This window comes from Gallus gallus, chromosome 2, assembly GCF_016699485.2.
Source record: "Gallus gallus isolate bGalGal1 chromosome 2, bGalGal1.mat.broiler.GRCg7b, whole genome shotgun sequence".
Lineage (NCBI taxonomy): Eukaryota > Metazoa > Chordata > Aves > Galliformes > Phasianidae > Gallus > Gallus gallus.
This window is the reverse complement of record NC_052533.1, coordinates 22,460,753-22,476,356: the sequence shown is the minus strand read 5'-3', so window position 1 is coordinate 22,476,356 and position 15,604 is coordinate 22,460,753. Positions and strand designations below refer to the sequence as shown.

Sequence of the window (15,604 nt, the reverse complement as noted above, 5' to 3'; positions counted from 1 at the left end):
TTTACTTCTCTTTACACATACAGGTATGCCTAGGCCTACCTTCAAAGTCCTTTCACCAGTGTCACAGACTTGTAATTATTTCCAACTTTTATAAGCCTATATCTGTTTATTTTGTGCTGAAGAGTTTATGTCATAAAGTTAATATAAAAGTAATCCATTTTTTCATTGTCTTCTACACAGTGTATGTTCCAGGCTGCTTAGCTTTGTCATTTTTTTTTTAATTAATGAAAATATAAGTTAATTAAAAACTTAATTCGACCAGATTGTTTTCCTTGAAACAGCCTTGTGAAATGCTGCATGTAATTTACTGACAGCAGTCTAAGACTTGTGATTATATATCAACTTTTACCTCGACACAGGTTTTCATCCCTGAGGCAGCAGCATAGTGCAAAGGTGTATTTTTTTTGTTATCAACAGCATCAATGGCCGCTCGTTCATACTGTCCTTCATCCAGCTTTGCTCCCTTCCATTTCAAGATCATTTGCAGGCAGTCTGCTCTTCTGCAATCATCTTCGGAGGGTCTTGTCAGGCGAGGATGAAGAGCTCCTTCTGAGATCATGATCTGAGGTCCCATACACAGTAAGTGCATAGATGTCTCATTGTGCACATTCCGTTTATTCGGGTTACCATCTCTAACAAAAAGGAAAGTTCTGCGAAGGAAGGAAAATAGAAGAGAGATAATTAGCACACAATTCCTCTCATTTTCTTGAAGTGGGGAGGTTCTATTATGACAGCTTTCTTGTCCTTTTGCCAAGATTTTGATAAGCTATGTGACAGATACACATTCTTAATAGATAATTTCTATTAGATATGTTAACATGTTAGAAAAAAAAAAAGTCATTAATCTACACTCCATATGGTGCTCACAAATCACTTTAATTACTGTTTTAATACCTCCCAAAGACAACAAATTGTTTTTATTTTCATTCCGGGTGAACCAGGAGTAAATCAGTCTGTTCAAGAACCCTGTTCAGAACACCGGCCCATTGCCCTTATGAAAAGCTGGGGGAGTGTTTTACATCTAGTTGAGCTCTTTTTGGAGTCAAGAGCCAAGATCAGGATGAGTTAATGAAATATCAACAGTCCATTTGATTACTCAGAGTGTGGCAAATTTTTGTAGGCCAAGTTTTTTTCTAAAATTCTGTGTTGTATTGAAGAAGTGTTATTAAGGCACAAGACTGATTAAATAGATCATTTCTTTTTATCACGCAAATGCCCACCTATAAAGACGACAGGGGTTGGCAAGGCTTTTCTCGGAATGCTTTAGTTGCTGTTCACAGTGGACAATAAACTATAGCAACAAAAAGGATCAGCTAAGGAATGAGAGGAAAAGAACAGATCGATTCCTGGAACTGCAAATCTGATTCCTGACAGCTCCTGAGGCAATATAGCTTTTTGCTGCTTCTTGCCAGAAACGAATTATAGAAATTACAATTAAATTCTGAAATGGAAGAAATGAGACATAACATACAAGCCTATGAAGCCAAACTTGCCTTATTCTTTTGAGGCATATAATATTAATATAATAAATGTTAAAATAATAATATATTGAGATAATTTTTTTTTCTCAAGGGAGGGAGAATGTTAGGAAATAGAAAGGAAGAAAGATTGTTTTCTTATAAATGGCCATGGGAACACTGCCAAGTAGTGCCTCAGAACCAAATTTTCACAAAACCATTATGATCTTACGAAAAGTTTTGATAGAGAACGGTTCCCTTGCTGTTTTTCATGACCCCATTCCTACACAGCCTAGCAGCATCCTTATAATCCTCCCAGGGTATCTGTCCCTGCTTCTACTGCCTGTGCATTTTCTTCTCGCTCTCAAGTTTGACCAGCAGATCCCAGTTCAGCCATGCTAGACTCTGGCCTTCTTTTCATGACTTCTCACACTTGGGGATGGAGAGTTCTTGAGCACTAAGGAAAGCTTCCTTAAAGATCTGCCAGCTCTGCTCCACTCCCTCGTCCTTAAGGACAGTTTCCCAGAGGGTTTAGCTGTCTAACTTCCTACAGAGCTGGAAGTTAGTTTTCCAATAAATTTAGCATCTGATTTTACTTTTTGTCTGCCCTATGATCTAACAATTTCCAAGCCCCTATATAACAAAAAGCCTGTGAACACGGCAGACTCCCCCAAATTCACGTGGAATGAGCTGAGATGAAATTACAACAAAGATGGGTTCAGATCACTTCTTCAGTCACTACAGAGGGCTATAGGAAAGTAACAGGATACCAAAAATGCCAGTTTTTATACAGAAGCACCCAGCAGGAACTCCTGAGGACAAACACAAGGAAGAGCAGAGACGAAAGGCCTCACCTGGTACAGAGGCCTAGCAACCTGCTAGGAGTGTGAAGCCAACAAAAACAATTCAGTGCTGCAAGCAGGGTAGTGGGCTTTGCCTTTCACATCAAGTGAAAATTTATTTCAAAGTCTGAATTTAGTCTGCATAACGTGATAGATGGCTGTATTAATGAGACCCGAAGACTTCACATGTCAGGAGTGTCTTTCAGGTATTCATTAACCACATCTTTTCCTCCCACCTCAAGTTGCTTTATATCCAACATAATGACTCCAGCTACTTGTTCAGCTCAAAGTAAAATGCCACTTTAAAATTCAGTGAAGACCTGTCTGTGATTTCTGTACTGCACTGAAGCAGGGCTTTAGCTTTTTTAATTGCCAGAAGGCCTTCATCATCACCTCCCAAGTCACATGAAGTTTCTCTAGTATCTTTAGCTATCTAAACATCACTGTCTAGACTTGGTAACACTACAAAGAACATTTCTGTTTTCTGTTTTTATTTAGCACTTTATCATCACTTAAATTCCATGCTGTGGTATTTTAAAACATGTGATTCATTCCTGAATCAGGTTACAATGCATCTGATTATGGAACAACATAATGTTTTTGTGGTGACCTGTAAAAGCTGTAAATCACATACATTTTTTCTTACAAAACGTTCTTAAAACTTACTTAAAAACATTTAGAAAACTTAAATCTATTTCTCCCAACAACTCTAAGATGGTTCTATTTAATAATCCAAATACATGGAGATTTAATCCATATTAGAATGCCTATATGCTGCAACCTAATATTTTCCCACTACTTAGATATACATAGGTAACCTCTGTAGAAGATTCAGTACTGCACAAATACAAATGCTGTGGAATAGACAGATGTTTCACATTATACTTGTTCTCTGAAAACAGCCCTAGGCTGAAACTCTGCATAAATGCAGAACTCCAGGGATGTCAAGCCAGTATCCCTTTTCAAAACCAAAAATTCTCTCTAAAGTGTTAATTTAGAAGTCAGCTTTGGTAGCAAGCAACTATTGCTATAAATTTCTTTCACCATAAAGTTAAGCTTCATGGAAGAGTACAATGAAACTCTGGTTTTAAGAAGTTATAGAAGAAAATCACAGGGTTACTTAGGGCGGACAAGACCCTTAAGATGATCAAGTCAAACCATTAACCTAAAATGAGAGTGCTTAAGTCCTGTCCACTTGCAGGTTTATATATTAAACGAATGATAAAGACATAGGATGGATTTAAATCTTTTAAACTGCCATTGTGCTGTTAGAGATAAATCCAAAGCACCTCTCTAGAAGACCATTCTCCTAACATCAACACCTGCCCTTCTGTGAAAATTATGTGGTAAAAGAGTGCCTAACCATCTCTAACTAAGTTGAAATCTTCAGTAAGAAACATCTTCTACACGCATCTCTCAATGTCCACTTAAAATATAAGCAAACTTTCCAGAACAATTTTGTGGGTTTTGTAAACATTGTTGGTGTGGAAAAAAAAACAAAAACAATTTTACATAGGGACAGTGACTTGTTCATCTTGTTTGTTGCTAACTTTTTGTGTCTTATAAATGGGTATGACAAACAGCAGAGCTAGCAAAGGCAACCATCACCTCACTCTGGAAACATAAAAAGCATCTGCATGTTTTTCTTTTCTCAATAATTTCCAAAAGTCAAAGGAACAACCAAAGCTGAAAATCCACGACTTTAAGTTCAGAGGAGATGACTAACGTCCAAAGAAGGGTAAATTAATACATTTTACACCCACACATTCATTATTTGACAGGGCTCCGTTTTTACCAATGGTATTTGGTGTGTAACACTTTCAAAGCTCAGTGCCACAGACCCATCCGATCTGGCTAATCACTTCAGAGGTATAAAAAGCTGCATTTTGCTTGGAAATGTACTGGTAGAGTGAAAAAAAATATACTGCATATGGGAAATACCACGTAATCACAAGACAGTCACACTTTTCTTTAGTTACAGCTTCCAGATTTTGCATCAAGCTGTGGCTCTCTACACAATCCAAACTTGAGGTGACAAACGCATGGAAAAAAGTGTTGAAAAAGTGGCAAAAAAGAAATGTCTGTAACATTTACACCTACTACTATCCGTATTTGCACAAAAGCAGCAAGAGACTCAAGATAATTAGGCTGTGAATTTGAATAATAAACAACTGACACATTCCCTCACTCTGAGAAACATCAACACAACTATTTCATCAGGTTTTAATAAAAGTGGGGATGAAAACTGCTACATTTATGGTCTGTTTCTCTACGCGGATGCTGCATAATATACTTATTTATAGCTATATACATTTACACACGTATAGATACATGTACACCTATAAAACATATGAAAATGTATCTATGTTACAAAAATAAAACCAAAATAAAAGCCATTGTAAAGTGAAATGGCAAGGCACTTAGTATGCCATATAAATACAACACAAACTGCACTATTTTAAGCAAGATGTACTAGAAAAGGTACAGCAACAAGGTAATCTAACGTGCACAGGCTTCTTCTTCAGAATATTTCTTCTGTTTCTTGAGTTAGCTAACCCAGTGAAGTTCAGCTCACTATTAAAGAAGTTAACATTGCTCAAGTGAAATCTTACAGCTTTTTAAGCAAGTATGGCAAAGCCATGTGTTACAAAAATACATAAAAGTGCCAAGCATTTTTACGTAGTCATTTAAGACTCTCATGCAACCATAGTTACTACATCATTCAACTTCCAAACACAGCAGGTCAACACTGATGCATTAAAACCTTGAATAATTATGGATATTTCATTAACATGAAGTACTTCCCCTGCACCCCTCTAAAAGGTACTGTAACAAATACCTATACTGTTCTAGAAAGCACTTGAAGAAGTCTTTTTTGTCATGACTGATAGCTGTGCAGAAGTATGGACTGGTTTGAATAATATTGTGAAAAGTATAAGTATTTGCCTGATGTTGACAGCCACATTGAGTAACAACAATTATTGATACTTTTATTCAATAAAATTCATCAGATGGTAGTAGGAAATTCTTTATTAGTATTTACAGGTTCTTCTCTCTTTGCTCAAGATTCTTAAGCTTCTCCTACAGCCCAAGGATCGGTGTGTAGTAAAAAAAACTGAGTAGGATTCAGTGACTATTTCGGTTCTAAGATAAAGTATCTCCTGATAATTATTAAACTCAGCCGATTTAATAAACAACAACAACAAAACAATAAACCCACAAAACTCCAACAACAAAACACCATGGAACTATTATCCTGACTTTTTATAAGCCTTAAATTCAACTTACTGCTTGCCTAAGAACTGTTATTAACACTGCCAGAATTCCTGTAAGCACTAATAATATTCTGCTAAAGGAAAGATCAAGGTTATACCAGAGGCAGTTTGGGCTATTGGCAAAACATGGCAATCAGTGGAGAGGCTGGCACAGATACTGCATTGGTGATGGAAGTCTGCAAAGAGTTAATTATTCATTTTGAAATGCAAAGTCTTCACAGACATTTTAAGATCTCTTATGTCAAGGACTTCACTCTAGCCCCAGATCTTGTATTTTTCCTAATCAGAAATGCCTTCCATTTTTCCCATTCGTATGACTCCTATCAAGTGCAGTACATCTGGCAAAATGAATTAAATCCATTTCCTGAGTACTCAAACAATTTCTGCAGATTTCCATAGATAACCACTCATATGAGGATCAAGTCCAGAGCTTGGTGCATATGAATCATATCTCAGAGCAACCGAAGGTTCAAATGAAATTCTTTGGCTCTGCCAACATTTGCTGTTCCACTTATGGTCTTAATGTAATGTTCAGTACAAAAACACTGCCGAGAACTCAAGCATTGTCTTCAGCTTCTCTTAAACCAGCTCAATAAAGCCTTAGAATCTTTTTCACTGTATTGCTGCAATTTCACTTACTGCCTTCCCAAATACCTTGTTTTCCCAACGATTATTGAAGTGACTAAAAGTAGGTCACCAGCTGGTCTGACTGCAGCTCTGGACTGACTCACGTTAATGTAGCATCCTACTACCTAAAGACATTTAAGAAAGGTATTACATAGATTTGCATCAACAAGAACTTGCTGGTTTCCTTACTAAAAAGAAGCAAATATATTGAAAAGTTGTAGTGGCTTTGTGTCAACTATTATGACCAAGTATGACTTTCTGTAGAAGTAACCTTTGGCTTGGTACAACAAAGAACACCAAGAGGGACAATGCACAGGAGTGTCAAAGGGATACAAAGGAATTGTGGAGCATGGATCCAAACAATGCTAAAAGCAATCAACACAAAACTTAGTCAATCCTTCCAGTGGACCAAAACCAATCCTGTTAGAAGGGACAGCAACAACAAAACACAGATTTAATTAATTCCTTGTACAAGAAGGTATCAACATCCTTAAGTTACCTTCAACTGATGAGTGACTGGATTTTATTTTTGGGTGACCTCTGCTTGGCCTGTTGGACAGCTAGGAATGCTGCTTCCGTGATTCCATGCCACTTCTGGCTTTTACTTCAGTATTTTAAGTAAGATTTTAAAAGAAAAAGAGTTGTGTGTCAAATCAGAAGCAGCTTCCAACAGAACTGGCTGCTTACCAGCAACTTTTGTGACTCGAAGTCTTCTGTAATGCAAAATCTGTATGATTTTCATTGCTTTCTCTGGCCCTTCATCCTATTCATTTCTTTAGAGCAAGAACCAATTCCCTAACTTCGGTGTGATCTTCTCAGCTTTCATAGAATAACAGAATGGCCTGGGTTGAAAAGGATCACAATGATCATCTAGTTTCAACCCCCCTGCTATGTGCAAGGTCACCAAGCTTTCTTTCCAAATACATCCTTTGAACCCACTTTTTTCTAAAAAGACTACCCACATAGAATGCTCTTCTCAAGTAGCTGTGAGATTATTTTAGATTGGTTTTAAAAAAATGTCAGATTAAATAATAATAACCCTGAAACTACCAAGGAACAGATTCATCTTTACCATTTAAACACAAAGCTTTGTATTTCTGTGCAGGGGGTGTTATCTTCCCATCAGCCTGCAAATCACCTTGCAGTGTATGACATCTAGTGTTGATATTATTTGTATAGCAGCAACGATGGAATTACACAGCCAGTATTAGCAGATTTTTTATTCCTTTTATTCTTTCTACAAAATATGAACATATTACAAAGATTGTCTCATCTCCCGCTCTCCCTTTCTCCTTTCCTCCAGTAAAACCCATTCACTCTGCATGTTGCTTGATTTTTAATGATACCAATAGAAGAGGCTTTTTATTTTCCTTAGACGTCTCAATGAAGTGATTTTATTTAAATTGAAAAATGTATGAATTCTACACGCTGACTCATTCACAGTCTATATATAATGTCACTGAATACGTTAGCTGGATATAGCATTTAGCAACGAGAGTCTGACAGATTTCTGTTTATCAGATACTCCAAGTCTCCCAGCCATCATTCCTATAACTACTGAGCCAGTAGATCTCCCTGCTGAGGAAGCCATGTGTGCCCAACTCCAGGGTTAAGCCACTTGACACAATGATTCAGCAGGCACCAACCACCTTGACAGTCACAAACACTACATGGTCAAAAAACTAACTTAGTCCTCCTGGTGCAAAGGACCAAAGCTATACTCTACTTCTTCACAGCTCAAATGTAATTATACTTTGTCTGTGGTCAAATAGTCACAGGATTCTATTAAGGGAAACAGATAACACAGAATAAAGTATTTTTATAAATGTACTGTATTCATACATCTCATCTCACCAATAAGGGATCTGATTTTTACAGTATTTGATTTTCAAGAAGAGGAAAAGAAGGATAATCTGGTAACAGATTATAATCTTAATAACAAAACATGAAGTCTCTAACTGCAGGGAAGAGCACATAACCTAATGTTTTTGCTTTCATAGAAGTTGCAGAAAATCCTGGTAACAATGAGAAACAGTATCTAAATACACTCAACAGTAGCATTCGTAACTAGAGGGCAAAAATACTTTTTCCTTTGTTTCAGCAGGATTCACCCCAATTTCTAGACTCTTCCTTAACTGGAAACCTTTGCTTTTACTGCTCTGGAAAAAATTAGCTTCACAAGCTACTGCTGTCTCACTGCTTCTATTGACTTCTCCCCGTGTTCTGCTGAGGACCAGTAGCAACTGCTCCAAATGAGCCAGTTTGGGCTTGAATACTCACAAAGAGCTAAGACGCAGCAGTATGAAGGGCCTGAACATGAGGAAAAGCTTCTTTACCCTGAGGACACAGAGCACTGGCAGAGGTTGCCCAGAGAGGCTGTGGAGTCTCCCTTCTCTGAATATCTTCAAAACCTGCCTGGAGAGGATGCTGTGCAATGTGCTATGGGAGGCCCTGCTTGAAGAGGGGGTTGGACAAGATTACCTCCAGAGATCCTTTCAACTCAGTCTCTTTATGTGTCTGAATATGATGAAAAAAAAATCTGACATGGATTCAAAAAGCTCCCAAGTAAAACTACAACACTGAAAGTTGTAAGGCCATGTAACTTTTTATTTTACTTCCAGAAGTCTTGTCTGTTATCCACTGATGACTACCCATTTATTCAATTGCGATGAACATAATCTGAATAGCAAATCTGAATAGTTACAGTTTTGTAACACAGATGACTTTTCTGAACTAGATCTATTAGAAACCAAGGCAAACTTCTCTGAAAGTCAATGCTGAATTTAAGTAGCCACAGGCCATAACAAAAAAATAACTGAGTAAATGACACCCGAATCGTTCCCACGATATTTATAATATAGTTCAAGAAAGAAAACTTGAAATTCTTAGTCCTTCCAAAATGGAAAGTAATCTTCTAGTTTTCTAGAGAGATGTTAAGGTGTATTTTTTCTCTTCGTTCCTTTCTATTTTTAATAAAAGGCCCCAGGCTGATTGGGGCTGCCAAATCCAGCAGCTCATGGGAGGCAAGGTTTCTGTGGCTCCCCAGATGTAGGCTCAGACAGAGGTGAGGCCATGCACATAACACGTTCATGCTCATGCATGCAATACATATGCAGTACATGTGGATCCACATGGACGGAAACACTCAGCACTCACGTGACTACAAACAGCATCAGTGATTCTTATTCCATTCCACTGTGTTGGTGAGTAGGATGAAGGTCCAACAGTGGGCAAAATATACAACTGAACAGTGCTGATCCTTTCAGGAAGCAGCCTTGGATGTTGTTGATCCCGTAACTGGCTCTGGATGGCCTGGTTCTTCCAATTACCTCACACACCCATGCACATGTGATGCAGGTCCCCAGTAACGTGCTTCAGCACCTCATGTACTTAAGCACATACACAGACTGATCTCTTGGCCTCCTGGCTGACCTGCATACTTGAGGCTGCCTACCTACACACAGCTCCCAAGGCACTGACCCTACTTGCTGGCTCCTCCAGCTTGATCCCCATTAGTTCACTGACATTCATACTGATATAACATGCATGTGTTCTGGTTTTTCCAGCTTGCTGGCACCACAGGCTCAGGGACTTCAGCTGTTGGCACTTAGGCCTCTACAAGAAACATACACAAGACACAGAGTTCCATCACACAGAGCAACACTTAGAAGTAGCATTTAATGAGGTCAGAATAGACAGCAGTGACCAGGCACGGGGCATGGGCAAACACATCAATGAGCCATCTGCTTTCATGTCCTGACTGTGCAGACAAAATGAGCCACTGGGAACCACTGAATCCTACACAGCCTTTGGGAACTTCATGCAGCACTTTGAACGTTCTCGTTTGCGCTAATTAGTCACAACCAGCAGTTTTTGTTTTTTAAACATTAAATGCTCAGTAAAAGAAAGTGGTCTGTCAGGTAAACATTATTTTGGGCAGCAGACCAAATAAAAGTTTTATATTAACTGAATGCGTAATTATTTTCCCTTTTTTATTTCAACTTTTTAAAGAAGTTATATATATATATAATGAAAAATTATCACAGATACAAGTCTAGTATTTTAACATATTCTTGCTGAATCTAGTGAAAGGAAACTAAATTAAATTGCTCATTTACACAGTTAGATAAATAAGCACGAGGCTACTGTCTGGTTATACACTACACGCAGTTTCTAGACTGTAAAAGCTAGATGAAAAGCACAGCAACTGGATGACTCAGATTGCTGACCTGGTGTAAAACAACTGTATGATTAAAAACATTTGAGGAATTTTTCTGAGCTTAACTTTCTGCCAGTAGAGTTCATGCTGGATTATATAAAGGTAGGTCAGCAGAAGAGCTTTGTTTCAAGACCCTTTAACCTCTTCTCCAGATTCTTCTGTTTCTTCACTTCTGAGATGATTACACCAGGGTGTCCTCAGCTCTCCTTCATTAAAAACATGGTGTCTGTGCTTTCACTGAGCCTTTCGACTACCACAACCGGCTATCAGACAATCAGGGAGTCTGTCCATTTGTTTTAGTACTGGGCAACAGCACTGTCAGACAGGCTATTTCTGAGCATCTCAGAACTTCTATTTTAACATATTCTGCTATTCAAAAAGTGTATTGGCAACTGCATCTGACTACTCTGCGTTGAGAAACCTTCACAAAATGAATATAGGTATGTTAGTTAACATCCACCTGCAATAACACAAATATCAGAAAGAAGAAAACCACCTGAAAGATGCAGTATACAAAATACTGCCCAGAGTTTGAACTACAATTCTGTGTAGCCACAGATTCCCAAATATTTAAAATGTTCCATAAATAAATATATAATACCACAGTATTACGGACATCCCATAATAGCAGATCTCTCTCAAAACATATACAGATTAAAAATCATTTATATTTAGCTACTGTACCTCATCTGTAAATCAAAGTATACATTTCAATGTTCGATTTATTTAATCTCTTCCTGTATCCACCGGAAGAGGCTTAAGTGGGAATCATTTGTGTCCTTCCTAGCATCAACTTTGTAAACAGGCACAACGCAAGTCTTACTATTTCTTTCAGATAAGAAGAGGTTTTTTTGTATGTAGTATCAGTCACAGATGATTTTTGAACAAATTGGTTACAAGGACAGCAGAAAAGCAAGCAGGAAAAAGAACCTCAATAAAACAGCAATTCCAACAGTACAGGTTTTTAGCAGCAGACTCTAGCAAACACAGGAACCTTCACAATATTTATTAGCAAAAAATGTACTGCAAATCTTGGACACAAACAAGGAAAATGAATGATTCATCATTTGTTTATAATGTGTGCAAAATAAAGCTGAGTTTTCCTGTGAGACTTAGAAGCCATGTAGTTAGAAGTAAAATGTCATTTCTAAATTACTAATTATTTTTAATGCAAAGCAGTTATTCTAAATCTCATCATAATGGCAAAATATGAATTAACTAATGGATTGCTCAGCAGTCAGTAATTATGACTCCATTTCTTCCCGTATATGCAAACAACTTCACATATTCTTTTAATGAGGCTGTATTTTCTTAAACTGAGAGAACCAACCTGTAAATTTCAGAGAGAAAAACCACATAAAATGTAAATAAAATCTGGATGCTATTTTATATCATGTTTATTTAAAATGTTTCTACAATTGAAGGATCCGAAATGAGAATGTTTTGAGGGTGCTAGGAAATTAAAAAATGATTCAACGGTGAAATTAAAAGATCAATTAAGTGGGAGAGAAGAGAAAAATATTTAGCAAAAAATCAAGGCAGATGAGAAATCATGAAGCATAAAAAACTGAAGAAAAAAATATAGCAGCAGGCCCGGCAAGTGGCTGGTAGTTTCAGCATAGAACAAACCACAGGCGCATCAGTTGTAGATAGAAGCACAGAGATAAAACGCATATTAACAGTAGGACAGTTCAGCATAGGTCTCTGTTCCATTTCCTAATGTAAGCAGGAGGCTATTAATGAAATTCTCTCTAACTCAGTATTGACCTGGTTTCATGTGGGACAGAGTTGCTTGCTCTTTCATAGTGTTTGGTATGATGCTATGCTTTGGCCTTAGGAGAAAAACAATGTTGACAATACAGAGATGTTCTAGTTGTTGCTGAGCGGTGCTGTGAGGAACCAATGACATTTAAATTTTTCAGCTTCTCCTATTGTCTGGACAGCGAGAGGGGCTAAAGGGGGCACAAGGTGTTGGGAAGGGACAGAACCAGGACAGCTGACCTAAAGGGGCTAAAGGAATATTCCATACCATACGACATCACGCAAAAAAACTTTGAAAAACGGCGTAGAGTTGGCTGGGTGGACAGCCCCTGCTTGGGGACTAGCTGGGTTAAACCACACTTACCTACTGAAGAAAAGGTTTAGCAATGTTTACTCATAATTAAATTCACAGAATACTAGACTGGAACAGCTTGTACCTGTGATCTCTGGACATGGATAAGATGTGGAACTCCGCGATGTTAATCTTTAATTGATCTTAGATCACTGACAAAAATAGGCAAGGATGGAAGTAGCTAACATTAGAGACTGCTCTATGTATTGACCAGCAATAATACATTTACTCATATTCAAGTTTGCTGCTATTGTCCAAAATGGAAAAAATAAAAACAAACGGGTAATAAAGATTAAATACATATTGTCCCATCTGAAAGTCTATGCAATCAGTAAGGTATCCATTAGTTATGACAAAAACACTCTTTTAAAACAGGAAAACACAAAGGTTCCTTCCAACCCAGACCAATCTATGATCAAGAACAGGAAAACAGTCATTATTTTCAAAGAGCTGTGGTATAGGAGTCTTCAGGAAGCAATCTGAAATGGTCTGCATTAATGTTACGAAGAGAGAACAAAGACACTAAATATACAATTAAAATCTATTATATCAGACTGAGATTATAGACTAATCTGCATGTTTTCTATTACTATTTGAAAACGTCACAAATTCTGCTGCCAACACACGTACATAAATATGCTCATATGCACACATGCAGTATTTATAACCTAGCTAAAACTCTTGAATTTCTTAGATCGGTTGTTCAGACAAACAAAACACTGAATTACACTCACCCCAGGATACGGTTCATTCCATGCCTAGCAGCATAATGGAGTGGAGTATTGTGCTGGTAAGTTTCTCCATAAGAAGTATTTGGGTCAAGAGTTTCTTTTAGTTGAGGGTTGCTCTCATATATTTGGCAGGCCAGATTTTCATCTCCATTTATAAGAGCTTTGCGGAATTTGGTGGTTGTATTTCCCATGTTGCTATTCTAGCTATCAATGGCACTCTTTCCTTTCCCCTTCATCCACTTGTTGTGAGGCTCTGTAACATGCTTCACGGCCTAAAAAGACAAGCAGAATGTTAGTTGCTTTGTAAAGCACTCTTTCCCAGATGAATTAACCTCGAGCTGCAGCACTGTAAGCACGCACGTGAAGAGTACTTAGGGCCTAAAACCTCTGCTCATGAATTCCTGAAGTCCTTATAGGTAGGATACACACAAATCCCCAAATTATTCACAGATTATTTCCCTATTGAGTATTTTCAGTACAGATACTCTTCAAACATACAGAAAATATAAAGAGGGCCAATATACATCTGTATTAACAGACATGGATGAAAAGTGAATTTCCACAAGAAGCAAATAAGAAATTAGAAGTGATTTCAAAACACAGTACAACCAAAGACAAATCCTTCAATAGAGGTGAAATTCTTCAAAAGTATGTAATAAGCTAGACCTCAGTTTAACTGTTACTTAAAGAACACCAGGTAAAATACACTTGAAGTACCTATGCACGGGTAGATTGGTGAAAACAGCACTTTCTTGTGCCAGCCAGATCAATACACACAAACATAGGAATCATTACAGCCCCATCCTAACAGTTCTGCTAAGGAGATTCTTTAAAACATCAAGCTCATTTTGAAAGCAACAGCTGCAGAACAACAGTGACTGGGCCCATACAATGCCAGGCAGCACTGCCAGTTGTTGTGCTCTACAGTCTCTTGCCTTTACCTGATGTGAGGGACCAGCAGACTGAGTTACACGAAGACTGGGCAAGCAGAGCATCTCAGCTCATAAGACAGGACAGGAGAAGCTTATTGGGCTTTCTGAACGAGCATGCTGTGTTTTGTGTCAGAGGGACAGAAAGGGGACTCAGCACCAGCCAGCAGCTGGTAGCGCAGTGAACCTTTGGGAGGACTGTTGCGCACAAATCACCACATGCAGACCGCTCTATGCCAGATCCTTCCCCGACAGCATACACTCTGAGATGCAAATATGCCAGGCACAGCATGATAGGACACTGGAATTGATTGTGTTGGGAACATACAATCAGGCAGGACAGGAGCTGCTATGCATCCACTCCCTTATATTCTACTCAACAAGTATAATGACTACTTGGCAACTTAAAAGGACTACCTCAAACTTCTGCATTTGCTTGTCTGCACAGTTACTGATGCCCAGCTCAGCTCTAAACAGAGAAAAAATCAGATGAATGTAAGGGGTCTAAAGCTGCAGAAAGTCTCAGGGAATCATGATGTGTATGCAATCCATGTGAGAGGGATTTGAGGAACTCTAAAGAAAAGCTGCAGTGCTATACTTTTGTTCCCAGAGAGTTGTCCTCTCATGAGTTGGTTTTGGCTACTACTGTGAACTTGCACATCACATTAATAACAAAAGTATCAAAGAGCAGGACGAGCACACCTTTGCTTTGCATCTCTGTATGGCTGCAGTTTGCTCAGACTGTTGTACATGAGTGCAACTTTCTGCAGTTCTGCACTGTCCCCTCTCTGCAGTTCCTCTGACGGGTCACTGGGTGAAGACAAGGGAAAACACCCTCACGTCACCAGGGTACATGGCAGTCTGGGCCACCCCAGAAGGAGTACAATGGCTGTGGTGGCATCTATTTTAGTCCCCTTTTCCTTCAAAACTCCAGTGAAGCAATCCCCATTTTGGAGTAGTTGTGTCCTACTGCTTGATGCCACCATGGGATGACAGGTCTGCTACAGCAGCTGACCCAGCATGCTGAGCATGTTGCCCTGTGTTCTCCCCTGAGGTCAGGGGCAAGCCTCTGTGAAGCAGCTGGACATTCACATCACAAGGGATGAGCAGGTATTCTGAAAGCAGAAGCATACCTGTTGTCCAGGCAAACCAAAGCCCAACATGAATACTGCAACATTGGGTATCCTTCTGTTATCTCTGTATTATATAACATAAGCATACAGATACTATATTCATGTTTTTCAAGAAACCCCCTGTATGTTCACATTACCATGTCACAGCTTCTGGTACTTTAGATTGGTGTGCTTCCAGATACATAAACACAACACTACTGTAAATATTAAATAGTTTTAGGCTTTAATAAAATACATAAAAATCAGGGAAAAATCTTCTCTCTTTTCAATAAACCAGA

At 38.4% G+C, this 15,604-nt stretch overlaps 1 protein-coding gene across 7 annotated transcripts in view; it reads right to left on the bottom strand.

The window, feature by feature from the left end:
• Positions 1–15,604, bottom strand: part of ANKIB1 (ankyrin repeat and IBR domain containing 1) — an 84,897-nt gene that overhangs the window by 44,656 nt on the left and 24,637 nt on the right. For all 7 annotated transcript variants that reach the window (XM_015281958.4, XM_015281960.4, XM_418652.8 and 4 more), the window contains exons 2-3: positions 13,268–13,536; positions 350–650 (exon numbers count right to left, since the gene is read on the bottom strand). In XM_015281958.4, coding sequence (XP_015137444.2) covers positions 350–650; positions 13,268–13,455 — 489 coding nt within the window. In that variant the 5' untranslated portion in view covers positions 13,456–13,536. The remainder of the gene's footprint in view (positions 1–349; positions 651–13,267; positions 13,537–15,604) is intronic.